The sequence below is a fragment of the Trichogramma pretiosum genome, unplaced genomic scaffold (assembly GCF_000599845.2).
Source record: "Trichogramma pretiosum strain Unisexual culture from Peru unplaced genomic scaffold, Tpre_2.0 scaffold6, whole genome shotgun sequence".
Taxonomy (NCBI): Eukaryota; Metazoa; Arthropoda; class Insecta; order Hymenoptera; family Trichogrammatidae; genus Trichogramma; species Trichogramma pretiosum.
This window is the reverse complement of record NW_019641678.1, coordinates 1,985,233-2,003,333: the sequence shown is the minus strand read 5'-3', so window position 1 is coordinate 2,003,333 and position 18,101 is coordinate 1,985,233. Positions and strand designations below refer to the sequence as shown.

The following is an 18,101-nucleotide window of genomic DNA, read 5'->3' as shown; positions in this document are numbered from 1 at the left end:
TGATATTGTTGTTTAGCAAATATATGTTTATCAACGTCGAATTTCTTTTAGAAGTTTCTTTCAAAGCTTTAATACAAGCGATCTATAACTTTGCATTACTTCAAATATCGGAAAGCCGTGGATTTTTAATTGCAAATGCAGTTTTCTTATAGCTATCTAATACATGTAATCTGGATTGTTAAGAGAATACATAATAACATTATATAATAACTTATAATAACAAGCTGTTTTTGTTTTATATAATTAATAATTATAAAATTAAGACATTTTATTCTTGCATCTTTTGTAAGGAATAAAACTGATACATTTATATTTTTCGTCAAATTAATTTTTCATTTATTTTTTTTTATTTAAACCAACATTCAAATTTTGCGCAATTTTTATGTGGAGTCGCACTCCTTTAGTTGAGCATCTTACACAGTCAATTTTTAAGCGACGTCTAATGACTGTATGACGACCCCGAACTCAAAGACCTTGTCTTTTCGATGTCACTCGCGCAACGTGATCAAGCTCGTGGCTGTGCAGTGTGCAGGAGGAAGTTATAATTGAACAGTCTCCGAAAGTCATAGATAGTCAGTTCAGTGCAGGTGTTGTGGCTTCTCGAGTCTGTTTAAAACGGCTTGTTTAAATGTCCCATGTCAATGGCCATTTAACGTCTGTTACTATTTGAGCCAACTTTACTTACTTAGCTCGTGATATTGTTAGATAGGACTACAGATCCTGCGGGATTCTTTGATTTTTTTGTGATTCGTTGATAATTTTATAAGTTACGTTAGAAATCATGTCGGTGGAAGAGAGAATTCTGCACTATCAAAAGAGTATTGGAGAGTCTTTGAACAACAGCAGAAGGGTAAGAAATAAAGTAGCCTAATTCTTTTTTTTTCTGCATAATGAAATTGCTTGAATGAGTATAATCTGGTTGGCATTTTGTTCAGCTTTTTACATCGCGTCTTTTTTTTTAAATTTATCATTTTGTAACATTGGTATCCTTTTGTTTATCATATATTTTATGCGTTTGATTTGAATCTAATACAATTGTTGTCAGAATCAGCAAATGTCTTAATTTTTCACAATATAATAACAGTAGTTAATTTGGTTAACCATTAACAATTTGTTTCTTTTTACAAACAAATTGATTTATATGAAGAATTTAGGTAAATAATATTTTTAAATCGTAGGTTATGTGAGTTACAATTATTTTAACTGTGTTCAATATATAATCATATGCATTTCTTTTTCCTCTATTTTTTCCAATTTAGCATATAATGGTTTCAATTTTACAAAATAACTTGAACATAAAAATTCTATTTTTAGTTACTTCACTGTCTTCGTGCCTTGGACAGGTTATCAATTACAGTTACTCACCTTCGTGAAACAGGAATTGGGCGAACTGTATGTTCTCTTCGTAAATTGGATGATGGTGTAGGTGATGCTGTTAAAGATTTAGTTGGTAAATGGAAAAGTATGGTGGCAAATACTCAGTCATCATCTTCTGAATCTGATGAAACATCTCCAGCTTCCCCAGATACTAATCCATCCTTAAAGGAAGATTCTATGACTGATCACAAAGAATTGAAAAGAAAATATTCTGAAACCCATGATTCACATAAAAAATCAGAGCCTTCAAATTCAAATAAGGTTGATGAATTAAATTCCAATAAAAGTAAAGATGAACCAGACAAGAAAAAAATAAAAATCATAACAAATAAATATGAAGAATCTTCAGAAAGTATTAATAATGTTCCAAGTAAAAAATCACATAAATCTAGCAAATCTGAACATTCATCATCTTCCTCATCAAAACATAAAAAATCTAAGGATCATGATAAAAAGTCGTCTAAAAGTTCACATAGCTCATCAAGCAAAAGTAAAGACAAAAGTAGTGAATCTTTGAAAAGTGATAAAGATAAACACAAAGAAGATAAAGGAAATAAAAAACACAAAGAAGGAAAAAAATCTAGAGAACATTTGCATGGGAAAGAACACAAAAGTAAAGAACATGAGAATAAAGAATATAAAAGTAAAGAACATGAGAATAAAGAACATAAAAATAAAGAATTTGATAAAGAAAAGATAATGGTTGGTAATGATGAAGATGGAGTTGACAGCACTTCAGGCACTAGCTTTGCTGATGCCCTGGGTATTATGTGCATGGCTCCCTCTTCAAAAAAGAAAAAAGAAACTTTATCTAAAACGATCAAAACCGACTCTAAGTATAGTTCAATTTCCTCTTCCAATTTAAATAAATCTGTCATATCTAAAGGATTGAGTACGTCTGATCAAAAAGAGATTCCTGAACAGTCTGAAGTATGTAAAAATTAATTACCTAATTTCTTATAAACAACAATATTTTATATAAATTAAATTCTTTAATTTTACTTTAGCCTTTAGCTGCAATAGAACCACGTGCTGTTTTAGACGCTCTCAATAATGAAGAAATAACAAATGCTGCATTACCATTACCTGAAATTAGTAAAAATTATAGACCTCTACCTACAGTATCTGTAGCGCAGCGTCGTCAAGATGAGGATGAATTACTCGCAAAAGTTATGTATTCAAGGAACCAAAGAACTAAAGTCTTTTCAGGGAACAAATCTGGTTATACTAATGTTTCTACTTTGTGTGAAATATGCATCCGTACAATCGTAGAAAACATTGATGCATTAGGATATACTGGTGGAGTACCATTTGACATCATGAAACCTATTTTACAAAGAGTCACTCCTGAACAACTATTTACAATCGAACACCATAATCCTTATTTAATTCAGGATACAGATGAATTGTGGGCATTCCACTGTAATAAGGATTTTAAAACTAAAAAAAAACAAGAAATGGAATCATCACGAGATATGTACATGGTGAGTTACTTTTTTTTCAAGCTCATTGAAACCGTCGTTCAAATAAAATCATTAATCTCTAATGTTCATTTATTAATTTTCAGCGTTGCTTTGAAGAAAGAGAAAATAAACTCAAATCTCTTACCAACAGCATCAAACGAGCAGCAGATGCCTCGCAGCCTGTGAGAACAACTAAATTAGCTTATGTTGATCATATTGTGAAGCCTCCTCGTAACGTAATTCGTGCCCAAAGCAAATTTGGTACAGGTAATGTTTCAGCAAAGGCTGATTTAAAATATAAACTAATGTCAGGTACAGCAAGTACTAGTAGCAATAATTCAAGTGATTCAAAAAGTTCATCAACAAGACCTCCAGAAAGGATAGTTGTTCCACCTCCACCCTCTGGTAGAAGAGGAGGAATAACCAATTCAAGTAGCATGAAAAAAATTAAAGCTCCTTTAATGGCAAAAATGCTTCAATCTATAAAACGATCCAAACGATAGTTAACTAATTCCATGTAAAATATGTTATTAATATTTTCAAAAATACAATCATATATAGTCAAATAATAAAAATGAAAAGAATGAAAAATTTTCTACAATTACAAAGTGTGCTTTGCTTAGTAACTAAAACTGTGTAGCTATGCCATCAATTTTAGTACTTGCGATTAATTCAATGACTTAACGACATAAATGATATATTCAAGTTGACATTATATCTATACCTCGATTATTTAGATAATTTTATCAATCAATTTTTCAATAATTAACAGTGAACTCGTTCTTACGCTACCTAGGTATGTTTGATGATGGGTTCAAAAATGTAGCAACTGTAAAGTTTTTAACAAGCTTTGGATTTGACTCGAACCCAACATAAATCCATTATTTGCGCATAATCATTTGTTTTATGAAATGATTTTTTATCTATAGGAAAAATAATGATTTTCTCAATTGTTGTTGACTTCAATTTTGATCAATATGTTCGTTAACATAAGTAGGAATTCGACTTGTTTATTTATTAAAAAATGTACGGATTGCATTTGGAGTTAAAAAACTCATATTAACTTTAACACCATGAAATTATTTATAATCAATTCAACGATTACAATAAAGTTTACATCAAATAAAAAGGTTTTAATTTAATACAAAATTGTTTATTGTTATTTCTATTATCCTCATTCTTTTTTTTATTAAGAGAATTTCAGATGAACTTAAAAAATTAAATCCATCAACAGTAGAAGTACAAGTGAGAGTTATCCAAATAATTTGACTGTTTATTTGGCACTATTTTTCACAATAATTTACTATTTGATACTTAAATATCATTACTAACTTACGTTATGGCAATTGTACAGTACAAGTACAAAAATATTTTTTTTTAAGTGTGACGTTCTAACATAGGTTAAACTCTCATTCAAAATAAATATTTACAGAATGTTTAAAATTATTGAAAATTTAATATCACTTGTTAAAATTTAATTTGTTCAATTTTTGGATGGTATGATGCATATCGATTGTCGAAAATATACTGTTGCATTAAATAAGAGTTTCATTTATATTAGATACTCAATAGTTTTTTTTTATTAGACGATCAAGTTAATTTTAAAAAGAATAAATTAGAAATATTTAGAAATGAAAATGCTATTTTCAAATTTTGTTTTCAACATGCTCTCTTAACATTAGTGTTGAAAAGTAAGTGAATAATAAAATCAAATCTAGAAATAATATAACGCATTTCTATAATTTGAGACATTGAAAGCAATTTTTGTAGATAATTTCAACTGTAATATTTTATGCTTTTATATTAGTAAATTTCTTTAAAATTTGTTTCACCATAAAAATTTTCCTCAAAATGCCAAGTTCTTTCCAAGTTTTTTATTATGAGTTACGCAGATATCTTCATGAAATTAATAAGAATGCACATAATATTAAAAATCAATTAATTTATTATTTTCTCTACAAACATGTTAGCTTATATCATTTATTTTGATCAAATGTATTGAATTATAACTCCTAAATAAATCATGCCACATAATTTACACATTGGGAATCCTATTTTACTATACAAAGGATAGAAGATAATTTAAAGAACTTTTTACAGTTTATTTTCATGTAAATTTTTATCATAACGAAAATTACTTACGCTATCTAAAAAATCTTTAGGAATACAGAAAAATATTGAGTCTTGGAGCTCTCTTAATTAAGTTCATTTCGTCTCCAGGACGAACGTAGTAAAGTAAAATACAAAAAGTTAAACCACCAAAAAGTGGTATATATACATCAGTTTATTTTCAACTTTTTCCGATGATAATTCGGGATAGAGTATTATACCATTAAAAAAAAATAATAACTATGCACAGTAAAACATTCAAAATTCACTTGAATTATTTCGCCAGTATCAAGACTTATTTATTATTTGCAAAATATTAATAATCTACTTTTAAATGTTGAAACTACTTCGAATTCTTAGCATCATAATGCCAACTCTTCACTCAAATTTTTGTATAAAATGCATCTTATTGAGTTGGGCAATATACTGGTTATATTTACAAGGAGAATCAAATAGATGAGAACTTCTTTCACAGCCACTCAGATTATGAAGTACCCATTCAAAAGGATACATGGCTATTAGCTAATACAATTTTCAAGAAAAACATTTTGAAACAAAATTTATGTAGTACCAATACATACAAGAGAATTATTTTTGAAATAACGTAACGAAAGTATACTTTTACATCTTGTCACGAAGTTTTGTGGATTTGACATTGGTGCATTATTAGTTGAATCCCTAAAATAATTTGAGAATCAAATTTAATAAGCTTCGTTAAATAGTAAAAATATTTCAATTGACTTACGAAATTCCTAATTTTATATATTCTTGCGTTGGCCAAATTAATACGTTGCCATCTACACTAGAACTAGCGATAAATTCACCATCCGAACTCCAATCTAATTTCATAATAGAATTTTCATGTCCTTTCAATTCTGTAAGCATAGTATTTTTATTCAAATCCCATATCATTATTGATTTACTATCACCTATAACATAATTTGCCTTTAATTATTTGAATATTTTTGAAAATTGTATAATATAAAGTATTTGAATTCTAAAGATGTACCTGCACTAGCCAAATAATGTCCATCAGGACTGAAAGCGAGACTAAAAACCATTGACTTGGTACTTGAGAAGGATCTCAACAAATTACCGTTATCTATTTGCCATAACTTGACGGATGAATCCGAAGACGCCGTAGCTAAATACTTAGAATTTGCATGAAATCGAATGCACTGAAAATTCCATAATAAATTATTGGTTATCCAAAATAACTGAAATTGCGAAACTTGCTAAGAAAATGCTTACATTTACATCCATTTCATGACCAGCATATATCCTAAGAGGAAATGTTCTATCTAGTGTCCACAACTTTGCTGTTCTATCATGTGAACCCGTAGCTATATACATATCAAAAGCACTAGTATCCATACACCACACCGGATAATTGTGACCTCTGTTATAAATAATTTTAGGCAATAAATTGCTTATTTGTTATGAAAAAATGATTGCAATCTTTACCTGTAAGTAGCTGCACAAGTATAATCATTAAGTCTCCAAGCTCTCATATCTTTATCACTGGAAACAGTGAGTAACACTTCTGGCTCCTGAATGTACCTCATGTCATGAATTACATCAGAATGTCCTCTCATTATTATTGCTCCAGTTTCATCTCTAAAATTATGAATTTAATCAAAGTTGAATCTTATTAATTTAAATTTGATTTCAATTGACAAAATAGTTATGCTTACTCATGTTCATCTATTTCCATTAAAGTAGGTTCTGGATCACAGGCAAGTGTAATACTGGGTTTTACTAATGTGGGTCTTGTAAGTACTGTATCGCCAATACCCCAGAGTCTGATTTCAGCAGTATCAAATCCAGCAAATAATTTACTCATACTTGGGGAAAGTATACCACAACTTGCACTAAAAAATGATTGTGAGAAATTTAAAAGTTTGTAAGCATGATACAATTTTTAATTTTTTGTATACTTACTGATCAACAGCATTGCTTATTCCAAATATTCGTAACGATTGATGAGCACTGTTTTGCATCAATCGAATTGCTTCTTGGAGTTCCCTTGTATAGTTATCTACATCTGTATTGCATGACTGGTCAACATGACCATTTATTGTAATTTGTGATTTTTTGTCACAAACTTCTTCTGTTTCATCCATTTTTGGTTGTATTCCAGATAAGTTTTTTTTAACTGTGATGTGTTTATTAATTACCTAATTTTAAATAACAAAAGTATTCTGTGTTTACAAATAAATTCATTCGAAATTACAAGGTATTATTACCTGCATAATAATAATATGACCTTCTTTAATAAGGAATTTTTGTAATAAAGTATGAGCTGCATCAGACAGCTCAACTTTATATTTTTTAGTTCTAAATGCATTTACAAAAGGTCTTAATTCGATGTCTTGGGTAGAAAAGACACTTGACAATTCTTCCAAGAAATCCCTTTCTTTATCTGACAAGAAATCTGTTTGATTTGTTTTCATAAATTGCACAGCTGCTTGCCGATTTCCAGTATTAAGCATTTCCAAGTACAAATGGCAAAAAATGGGATACAGAATATTTTGTAACTCATGCTTGATTCTAGGTTTGTTCAGTCCAAGTATACATTGTTTTAACCTATAGTGGCAGATCCATTGATGAGATAATAATATTATATTCACAAAGAGTAAGGTAGACAAATATTATTTGCAAAAGCCATACTTTTGATAAGCTTGTTCGGCAGCTAGAACGTCATTATTTATAGCACTGAAGACAAACGAATTATCTCGAGAAGCACTGCACTCAGCAGTGACATTCAATATCATTTCTTCACTGCTACAGCAGTTGTCTTTGTCGGTTTTTTTCAATACTTCTGGATCCTGAAAAGAGTTTTTGAAATAAATGCATCAATGAAAGGCAGATAAAAAAACTTAACTTAAATAGTAAGCAATAATATAAAATATAAACATTACGACAAAGGTTATATTTACGAAATTTGTGTAAACAATGTCGATTCGGCAAAGCATAAAAAACTGTGGGAAATGCAAAAAAACGTTTATTACCTGATATCGGCGTCTTTTGAGATATGACTCGACGGTTGAATTAATAACGTCGAGTTTATTACTTCGCTTCATCTTCATCTGAACGGAAATTTTCTATATATACCAAGGCGTGCGCGAATTAAATTCATCTGCTCGACCTATTAATTACGGCATCACTGTTGTAATGACTTTCAGAAAGTTGGGAAAATTCACTCATCAATGCCTTCTTTAACTATAAATCTCTCGTAATTTTCTTTACCCATGAAGCACTGATAAATAGTAGTTACAACCTATACATCAACACTGGCTTTGGATTGAAAACAAAAATTCGAGTCACACACACAAACCGCGCTGGTAGATGAATACAATATCAGCAGTATCTGCATGCCATTTGTGTATCGCGCAAAGTCTCGAGGTTATTGTTACGCCTCACAAAAATTTCGCGGCTCACTTGGAACGTGCACACAGTATGTACATACATATATATATCCACACAATACAACGGCATATAGGTAAGATTACTATTTATTGCCGCACGCGCGAGCGGCAAGAAAGGGTGTAAGGTCCAAACTCCAGCGCACGCACTATGGATAAATGGGTAATTTCGATTGCCGGGTTCAAACGAAGGTTTGTCTGCAATGCTTCTTGCGCTGTAAACGTTTTTGCCCGCGGAAAATGCAACCGGTGGTGCATGAATTGATATGATCTTGTATGCGCTTATATATAGAGATGAATGCCGTCGATGAAAATTATTATTTGAAGAGATACTCATACGCTTTTATTCCTGACTCTGAGGGATGGATATTATTAATAATAAAAATTGGCTATTTAATATTTATCTATACGCAACGTTTTATTCTTATAACTTCAATGAAACAATAATAAACAAAATTGAAAAAGAATAGTTAATTCAAACAAGATTGCACTGTGCGTATTTTAAATACAACATTCAGAGATTCAATACTAATTTTAATAGAGAGAGAGACAGAGAGAAGTACTTTATTAAGTTAGCTTTAAAATAATCTTTGCAAAGATTGCATTGTGAGGCAAATAATTTGATCAAACAAAAGCTCGTAGATTTTGTTAAATTTCTAATTTTAATCTACTATCTCAGATGTAGATTGGGCTGCCTCGAGGATTATCTCAAAGGAGAAAGGAGTAAAGCCGTAGCCTTGACCAGCATAGAATTTGCTCTGGAACTCCACCCTAAAAGTAAAAACATAGTTAGAGCATTTCGTTCTGAAAACATAGGGGTTGTTTGCAGCTTACCAATGAAGCCTGAGAGTATGAAGGAAAGCAGATAATCCTTCCATAAGTACGAGAATTGCGACTGTGAGCACAGCCCAGAAAGCGAAAATACCCCAAAGAATAATTCCGCCGAACCATCCTTCCGAAGTTAAACCATTTCTCATGACCATATTCCATAAAACTTCGGACAATTCTGATAATATAAAATTTGAATTAATATAAATTCGAGTCTGTTTATAGGAAAGATTAAAGGAAAATAATTATTTTGTACTTACGAGCATGAGCGAGAGACAAGGCCCAGAGACGAAGATAAGAGGCTGTATGCGATATGCTACCCAAAACGTATTCAATTGTGTGAATACTCTGATGAATAAAGATCTCGGACATTTCCTCTTCTTTATGAGCGCCCATTGCAGGTTGTACCGCACCATCGATATCACCATTTTCCGTTCCATGTTGTAACTACATGGTAAAACAAGTATAACATAATTTCTTATAATATATGCGATAATTGGCGACATTTTTTTGCAAACTACATAAATTCACTACGCTTAGAGCTGATAAGACGACGTTTATACATACATTCTGATTTGTATCCCAAATTAGCGTAAATATTCGACGCCAGAGAGACAGAGATTTATAGTTGAGTACAGTCAAGCAAAAAAAGATTAGGTAAGAACATTAAAAACCATTGAACATCGAGATACTTAAAAAAAGTTATGCTTTTTCGTAAAACAAATGGATCTCTGGAGACTCTGGATTGTAAGCTAGTATTATTAGTATTACGACCAATACAACTATTACACCACTTTTGCAGAAAAAAATCACCAGAAACCCAGACATATATTATGTAATTTATACGAAAATACAATATTGTCAGTGTACAGAAAAAAAATACCAATACGTGGTATGTATTAAAATGAGCTTATAAAAATGAATGATACATACTTGAATATGTTTTCTCTTCCTCTCTTGCATGAGCAGGATTGGTTTAGCAAGCAACATCCACGGTATACATAGTACCGCGCATATTACAAGTAGATTTTCAAAACCACCTTGACCTGCATACATGTAAGGACTGCATGGTTTTATTTCAGCCGATGTTTTGAACAATACCATGTTGATGAAGGTGATGAGAACAGACGGCGCGCAGAACGAGCTCGTCTCCGGATCTATATTACAAGGAAAACAGCATTGATTTAGTCAGTATAAAAATGAGCATAATGTCAGCATAATCGTGGCTTACTTGGATTGTACTCGGGATGAAAAGCTCCGTATTTTATCCATTTGATGAACATGAGCAGAGTCATGTACATGAACAAAAACGTGAGGAAGATGACCTGTGGGACGAACTCGCAGATAATGTTGATCCGACGCTTGAAGTAGGTGTGGTTGAAGAATCCGACCACCACGCCGAACAGCATGTGAATTATACCGAAGATGATGGATATCTTCATTTTGTACGAGTTTAAGAAAATGATCTTGTTCTCGGCCAATTGCCAAATAGGATCCATACCGAATGGATAGGGGTGCTGCACGTACGAGTAGGTCGGATCGAGCTGCAAGTTTCTACTGCCGCGCAACACCGTCGCGTTGAGGTGCGATACCGACCAGTACGTGCCAAATACATTGAGCGACTTTGAAAATATGTCGTTGTATATGAGACCCGTATACATAGAAAAGCATCCCATTAGTAATATGATATAACGACCACCGAAAAATATATTCCAGATCTCGTTATCGGTTTTTTGAGCAATCAATGGTTTCTCTTTCAGGACCATCCAGCCACCAAACAGGAACAGGATGAGACCGTGGCCGAAATCGCCGAACATTACAGCGAACAAGAACGGAAAGGTGATAATGGTATAGGGGGCTGGATTCATTTCTCGATACGAGGCAACGCCGTAAGCGTCTATCAACACCTGGAAGCCTTTGGTGAATTTGTTTGTTCGGTTGTAGGTCGGTGGATCTTCGAATGTCTCCATGCGATTGAGAATCGGTGGCACAGAACTACCGCTTCTCTCCTGTAGAGAAATAAAAAATCAATTAATCAGTATATTTATTGTATCGTGTTTAGGTGTGTCGATAGAAAATATCTATTCTTACTGTTCCTCGACGCAAGGCCAGCTGAATAGTTTCCATGTCGAGCAGCGGTACCCAGCACTCGGCAATTAAACATTTCTGAGTTACGTCGAGATTAAACAGATTGAGCGTGTGATAGATGGCCTTGATCTTTCGTACTTTGATGAACCAATTTTTTATGTTTTTGGCAGCAGCGACGAGTACACGGTGTCTGTGATCTTGAGTTTGACCCAATACCTACAATTTCAATCGGCAATCAATAGACTTTGACTATTTGCTATATTCGAGCTAAGATTTTCGGACTTACAGTATTGAGATCTTCGATACGAGTCATGACCCCCATAGCCATTTCGCGTCTATCAGCTGGAGCTTCCGGACAGGGGTAGAGAGTAGCGCGGAAACCCTCGCAAATCTTCTTTACTCTTGTCTTCAACTGGTCACCTTGGAAGAAGATGATGAATACAGATTTGTAAACATTATCGCCCTGAAAATTGTAATTGTTCGTTGGAAAAGGAATGAAAAAGTTGAGAAAAAAAAAAACAAGGACGAATCGTGCTACCGTTGATGGATCTTCAAGTGGCGTCTCGATCTCGGCTTGACGAAGGAAGACATTTCCACGACAGGCGCGCCACAACATCCTCTCGAAGGCTGGAATCCGCTCACGTAGAATGACACCAGCGACGAAGCTGTTTTTCCATTACGCATTTCGAAAAAATCATCAATTAGTTTTTTTGGATCTATTTTAATCGATCAATGATTTTATTAGGAAAAACATAAAAGTTAATCTGAACCTAATTTACTACAAGAGAATTAGAAAAAAGAAAAGAGGATAAACTAAAAAATTTTTTCGATATAGCAAAAAGGGTATGTTAAACATTGCCTTTCTCTCTCGTCGATCAAGGGCCAACTATTGTGCCTATTCAAATAATTTTGTTATCTCCTAATTATTTTATACTGGATACGTGGAACGTTCGAATGATTTTGTAGCCATGGTTTATACCTTTATAGAAGAAATTTAGAAAAACAAAAAATTAAAACAAACCAACTGACATGACAATACTTTTTTTACAGATGATTTAATTCTATATGGTTTGTGATACTGATTATTTTTTGACTTGTTTTTCAAAGTTGTTGTGCCAAATATGGACATTTTATTTTTAAGCGCAAGACAATACAGCGAGCAAAATTAAAAAAATATAGTATTCTAACTCAGAAAAGAAAACTGTGATTGTTAAATATACCATAAGTAAGTCGATCATAATTTTATAAGGAAAATCAGTTTCAATGGCATTGTGTTTTGTTTTGTATTGTTATGTTTAATGATGCATTGAATAATTTATTATATTACTTCAAAAACTGCTGATAAAAATGGAAAAGAGTAAGTGTTAAAAAAATAAAGAGTTTATAAGAGTTAAAGGAGAGCATAAAAAATACAAATCTACACTACAAAAAATTGCTTGAAATAACAAGCGGCATTGACACTCGGCATTCAATTATGACTCAAAATTATTATCGAGTCAGAAAAAAGCTCAGACGCTATTTTAACAGTAAAATACTCATGCACTGATTAATGTTAATAAGAATAAACACGGACAAAGCCATCTTTTGATGTTAAGCCCATTCTTAGAAATGTATCAAAAATACTTTTTTTTGTATACTAGTTTTATTATTTTATTGAATTATAATTATAACTAAGGTTGGAAGAAAAAGTGCAAAATCTACCCGTTGTTAATTAATGAAATGATTTCCCTTTCAACCAATATAATTAATGTATATAAATGCCATAGTCTTATTGTAATTTAGTTAAAATTAAAATGACCATTGGCTAGAATTAGACGATGAAAAAAACTCGGTTGAGGTATTGTGTCGTTTTGTAATATGTCATTTCATTTTGATTTTTTCTTATCAAGGATCGAGAAAAGAGGATATGTGTTACGTACCCGAGTTGGACAGGACCAAGGGCAGACTGGCGGGCGATATTATCGTCACTAATCAATGCACGCGTCATGGATTCAGAAGAGTTCAAGCCAGCGTGCTCTTGCTATCATGGTCGGCGACAACAACAACAATAACAACAACAACATAGACAACATCAAAAAAAAAAGAAAAAACGAAGTACGAAAAAAAGAAATAAAATGAATTAATTTCAAACATGCTACACACGTCGCACGATCGTACAGTTCAATTAAAGGATTGATGCTCCTGACTTTTTAGGATTTTATTTCAAAATATATTTTTTCAAATGAATCATAAAAATCGTCAAAGGAATATTTTTTTTGTTAAATCTGAAATTGAGATAAATATTTTGTTACATTCTGTCTAATTTTAGAAGCATAACTTAAATGTAAAATCATTATTTTTGAGGGCAAATGGTTCAATATGGTGAAAACAAACCAAGCTCCAATGGAACCCGAAAAAGCACTAAACAGATACTTAAAATAGAATAAGCTTGTGTCAAAAAATATTACAATGTAAAATTTGATGTGATGATTTGGTGTTACATACACATATACCCATGGCCACATTATCATAATTTGGTTATTCACGCGATATAAATAATATTGATAATAATTTTGCTTTTACATATTATAATATTTGCTATTGATTGATTTATAATATAAAGCTAATTAACTCGGGTTATTTGACTCGGGTCTTTTACAAAAAATTATATTCAAGAGGTCATTTTTCTCGCAAAGAGTATTTGAGGGATATTGCACGCAACTAAATTTTCTAATAAGGCAACACATAAAATTCAGTTAATATGCTGGGGTTGAGATTTTTCTTTTATCAAAAAAGAAAAAAATAGAAAAAAGGAGATATTGCATGTTATTTATTTTGCTTTTTCAAATGCAGCACAAACGTTTTTTTTATAACATAAAAACTTGCCCGAGGGGATTCCTATAGTGCGACGCACCGAGGGATTCTGTGATGGTATACAGATGCTGCAATGTAATAAACAAAGAAAATATATTTTGCTCTCATCTAGCTGTTTATCGTGCTATCGACAGTTTTTTGATAATACATAACATTTTTTTTCTGATTACCATATGTTTTTTTATTCAAGCAAACAGCAAACATACGATTATTTTTTAGTTAAAATTCAACGAAAATAAGGCTGTAGTAACATTAATATAGCTTTTATATAAATGCAACTGTATACATGTATTAAGTGAACGACATAGAAGTGCTCTAGTCTACTCTACGTTATTTCACGGAAGGTATATAAGAAATTTAGTCATATATCAATAATTTAAATAATTGCAGGAATTAAAATTAATTTTTTTACTATGAATATAAATATATAAAATTGAGGATTTGGTTCAAGAAGTATCAAGATTAACAAAGTACATATAGGAATATAAAAACTAGGATGAAGGAGAATGTGAAATTTATAATTGATAATAGTAAGGTAGTGGAAGATAGATAAAAAAGGTTTACATAGTTAGTAAGTGAGAGAAAAAAATTACCCGAGCTTGAGAGCCTGGCCGCCAGCGCGGAGGCCCTCCTCCCCGAGTAGTGTCACCTGTTCCTCTTCACGGCTCGGATCGGCCATCTGCGACACGACACTTCCATGCTCAGCCTGCCAACAGACACATGTCACCCAGCTTGCTCTGCCCTGTCTCGTCTTGCGGAGTTTTTACTCGAAACCGATTTTTTTCATTGTTGCTTTTTTTTCTTTTCGATTTTACGACATATGAGATTGGATATGGTATATCGTGAGCAATATAAAAATAATAATTTCACAAGGAAAAACACTAAGCGCGGTTTATAATTAATAAATAATATCAGGAGGAGAATGAAGAATTGTTGCAAATAGTAAATAAAACAAATGATATGTTATAAACTGAAGTAATTTTTGAAATTATCCTTAAATCTATAAATTGTATATTATGTAAGCATGCATTCGTACAAATAGTGTGATTGATAAGTGGTTGTTTCATTAAAATAAGTGGTTTTTGTTTTTTGTTGTTAACTACAAGACATACAAACTCTACTAAATACTGTGTTCATATTTTTTTGAAATATAAAAAATACTCAAAACCATAATCCTGTGAATAAAGTTCAACTTGCCATTTGTTAAGTACATAAGCTGGTGTTTTAGAAATTTACTAAAGAACTAAAAATGCTACCCTTTTTTGCCAAATTAGTTATAACCATCAGAACTACACAACACACAAAGTTTGAAAAAAGTCCTGAATACATATGAACTTGACATCTTTTTGCTAAAGACTATGATCATGAAAAAAACAGAAAGCACAATATCCCGCATCACATGTATCTTATTGTGTGCAGCAAGTATGCAATATGTGATGTCCCTTAAATGAATTTTTAAGAAGCGATGATATAAGATAGCAAGAAAAAATGTCATGAAAATTTTAATAAAGTTGCAACTAATAGAACACTTGACTAATAAAAAGCGATTGTCAAAGTGATTTGTTCAACACTTCAACATTTGTCTGTATGTGAATACAAAAAGGCATGCGTTACAGTAAAGTTTTAAAATAATACAATTTTTTGTGGAAAAACACAAGAATGTAAGTGTCAGGAAAAAAGCAGAAATGAGACATAACTAAACTTTCCTAAAATGTTTATAAATCATGAATTTTTTGATTTTTACGTTTTACCTCCGTTATTGTAGAATTTCCAAAACAAGAAATTGAAGACGAAGTTTAAATTTGAATTTCTTAACATACGGCAATAACAAGAAAATAGCACATGATTAAATCGATACCATGTAGGAGACAGGGCAGAATCCGTGTGAATTGTGTCGATTGCAGAGACATAATAATACTGCGACACTATTTTGCTCTTTTACAAATAATCTCTCAACTTTCGGTTAGTTAACAACACTAAAATTATCATAACTATCAATTCAAGTTATTATTATTAATTAATAAATTTAAAAAAAAATAGATGCAGTTATGTCAGTGCCTAAAAATCTTCATTCCATGAGTTAAAAAACTCCTAAAGTTACAGATTTACGTTTTTTTTAAACACAGTTACAAACTCGCAGTACAAACAAGAGGGTGCAATAATTTTTGATTTGATCAAAGCAGCTATGAATAAGTACATCATTAAGTGCAATTGATTTTAACCGATTTGTATCCTTCTGAGATTAATCATGGACTTTGACTATATTAAGTGTTTCATTACGTTTCCACCCAAACGTTGAAGTTAATGGAGAATAGCGAAAGACAGCGCACATAGTTAAATTTGTTCAAGCTATAATTATTCATTTTCATCTTTTGACATTAATGGTCATGCATGGCATTTTTTTTAAATTCAAATTCAAGTAAGATGAAAAAATTGCAATTTTTTTTGTATATTTTATAACAAGCGCATGGAGAATTTAATTTGATGCATGTTTTCTTTTTTTTAACACGATTGAACAATTGGCTGCATACTCATAAAGTTCAATTTTTCATTATGGTTTTCATATATTTAACCAGCTTCATGTAAATAAATGGCTTTTTATCAACTCAAAAAATTATTTAATGTATTCAATCAATCTCACTTTTTTTTAATGAAAACTTGGTTCATCTGCAAAAACTTGGAATTTTAATTTTAAACTGAAATTCCTTTGTCAAAATTTAAAAATTTTAATTTATAGTAGCTTTATTGACAGTAATTAATTTATCCCTCGCATGAATGTATGAAATTAAAGAGCTATATGATAAATGTCTTACCTCATCAAAAAAGACCTGAGTCTTTCTTAGAATATGCTTGAGCTCAGTTAGCTCCAAGAAGTTACGTTTGAGAGCCTCAGCATTTTGATTGACTTCTCTCAATTCATTCTCCAATTTTTCAAAAGTAGCTTCCAAATCTATCATCTCACGGGGCTGGGGAGCCTCTGGATTTTCACCTGTATCCAGCATGGGTATACCATCCTTTTTAATCTCCCTTTCCAGATAACGCAGCTTGCGTTCCATTTCATCGCAACGCCGTACCTCGTTGACGAATTTACGTTGGAACGCATTGACATCTGGATTCAACTAAACAATCCGGAAAAAAGTGCAAAGTCAAGTTTAATTACTCATCGGTCATATGCTTTGAAGTAGTATTATAGGGGTTTGAGTTATTAAAGACTCATAGATATGTGCACGCTATTTGAGCAGGAAACAAATATACGTGTAGAGACAATATCAGTACACACAAAGATAAACTACTTAATTAATCAAAACTCAAATGTATAATCGAACTTCCAAATAGATAAGATCTACTGTTAGTTGTGCCTCATGGACAGAAATGCTTAAGAGAGCAATAAAAACGCATATATCAAGATCTGGAATCATATATGACGAGCAAAATGATCCTAAACATTGACATTGATAAGGAAGTGATCGTGTTTATGGCACGAGAAACACTCACATCTCGAAATTGTACCAATCCAAGCTCGCCAAGCTCTGACACACAGGCGTAGGCAGCTTCGCTCTGGAGAAAGAGCTGGCACAAGCTCATCTCCTCGCTGCGGAATAATCCACCCATTTTTGCGAGCACCAATTACTCGAACGTGCGTACTGCCAGCGTTTGTCTAAGACATAGAATTGATCATGTAGCGCTGATAATGAGAACTTGGAAAGTAACAAACCTCGCACTACTCTGTACACCAATAATTAACGAGCTACGTAGAGATAAGAAATTTGTGTCTGCTCCTTTTTGCTTCTCCGCAGCTTTGCTTACAAAACTCACTGGATGACTGATCGATCCGTACGTACGAAACGCAGTCACGAGTTCGGAGTCAGCTCCCTCCTGACCATAGACGTAGTAATTGTCAAGTCAGACATCCTTATGAAAAGTGCTCAGCAGCTGCGCGGCGCACGAATCTGTGTTC

At 32.2% G+C, this 18,101-nt stretch overlaps 3 protein-coding genes across 9 annotated transcripts; 1 reads left to right on the top strand and 2 right to left on the bottom strand.

Annotated features, from left to right (window-relative positions):
* Nucleotides 1-478: 478 nt before the first annotated feature.
* On the top strand, nt 479-3,989 carry LOC106657874 (transcription elongation factor B polypeptide 3). Its single transcript, XM_014379569.2, has 4 exons — nt 479-850; nt 1,315-2,307; nt 2,385-2,861; nt 2,945-3,989. The coding sequence occupies exons 1-4, from the start codon at nt 782-784 to the stop codon at nt 3,341-3,343; spliced, it is 1,938 nt and encodes a 645-aa protein (XP_014235055.1). The 5' UTR covers nt 479-781; the 3' UTR covers nt 3,344-3,989.
* An 874-nt stretch (nt 3,990-4,863) lies between these two features.
* Nucleotides 4,864-8,465, bottom strand: LOC106657889 (TAF5-like RNA polymerase II p300/CBP-associated factor-associated factor 65 kDa subunit 5L). Its single transcript, XM_014379585.2, has 10 exons — nt 7,961-8,465; nt 7,620-7,777; nt 7,196-7,535; nt 6,891-7,126; nt 6,644-6,820; nt 6,414-6,566; nt 6,201-6,348; nt 5,959-6,127; nt 5,695-5,878; nt 4,864-5,627 (listed from the first exon to the last, which is right to left on the bottom strand). Exons 1-10 carry the CDS (start codon nt 8,036-8,038, stop codon nt 5,510-5,512), a joined length of 1,761 nt encoding a protein of 586 aa, XP_014235071.1. The 5' UTR covers nt 8,039-8,465; the 3' UTR covers nt 4,864-5,509.
* A 301-nt stretch (nt 8,466-8,766) lies between these two features.
* On the bottom strand, nt 8,767-17,994 carry LOC106657976 (V-type proton ATPase 116 kDa subunit a). 7 transcript variants are annotated; one of them, XM_014379710.2, is made up of 13 exons: nt 17,859-17,994; nt 17,639-17,801; nt 16,957-17,262; nt 14,737-14,849; nt 11,829-11,955; nt 11,577-11,753; nt 11,294-11,506; nt 10,434-11,211; nt 10,136-10,359; nt 9,770-9,772; nt 9,463-9,649; nt 9,209-9,380; nt 8,767-9,145 (listed from the first exon to the last, which is right to left on the bottom strand). In XM_014379710.2, exons 2-13 carry the CDS (start codon nt 17,753-17,755, stop codon nt 9,037-9,039), a joined length of 2,526 nt encoding a protein of 841 aa, XP_014235196.1. In that variant the 5' UTR covers nt 17,756-17,801; nt 17,859-17,994; the 3' UTR covers nt 8,767-9,036. The 7 variants fall into 7 exon arrangements, with proteins under 7 accessions (XP_014235196.1, XP_014235200.1, XP_014235201.1 ...); XM_014379714.2 differs by having other exon boundaries at nt 14,737-14,822; XM_014379715.2 differs by lacking the exon at nt 14,737-14,849 and adding an exon at nt 14,156-14,211.
* Between the last annotated feature and the right edge of the window lie 107 nt (nt 17,995-18,101).

What these genes read in the sequence shown, in the direction of transcription:
- LOC106657874 (XM_014379569.2), top strand. Translation starts at nt 782, where the DNA reads ATGTCGGTGGAAGAGAGAATTCTGCACTATCAAAAGAGTATTGGAGAG. An exon ending in CTTTGAACAACAGCAGAAGG is followed by an intron (nt 851 to 1,314) that starts GTAAGAAATAAA and finishes TTCTATTTTTAG; the next exon opens with TTACTTCACTGTCTTCGTGC. An exon ending in AGATTCCTGAACAGTCTGAA is followed by an intron (nt 2,308 to 2,384) that starts GTATGTAAAAAT and finishes ATTTTACTTTAG; the next exon opens with CCTTTAGCTGCAATAGAACC.
- LOC106657889 (XM_014379585.2), bottom strand. Translation starts at nt 8,038, where the DNA reads ATGAAGATGAAGCGAAGTAATAAACTCGACGTTATTAATTCAACCGTC. An exon ending in GCCGAACAAGCTTATCAAAA is followed by an intron (nt 7,536 to 7,619) that starts GTATGGCTTTTG and finishes CTGCCACTATAG; the next exon opens with GTTAAAACAATGTATACTTG. An exon ending in ATGGAAATAGATGAACATGA is followed by an intron (nt 6,567 to 6,643) that starts GTAAGCATAACT and finishes TCATAATTTTAG; the next exon opens with AGATGAAACTGGAGCAATAA.
- LOC106657976 (XM_014379710.2), bottom strand. Translation starts at nt 17,755, where the DNA reads ATGGGTGGATTATTCCGCAGCGAGGAGATGAGCTTGTGCCAGCTCTTT. An exon ending in GTATCGAAGATCTCAATACT is followed by an intron (nt 11,507 to 11,576) that starts GTAAGTCCGAAA and finishes TTGAAATTGTAG; the next exon opens with GTATTGGGTCAAACTCAAGA. An exon ending in CATACTCTCAGGCTTCATTG is followed by an intron (nt 9,146 to 9,208) that starts GTAAGCTGCAAA and finishes TTTTACTTTTAG; the next exon opens with GGTGGAGTTCCAGAGCAAAT.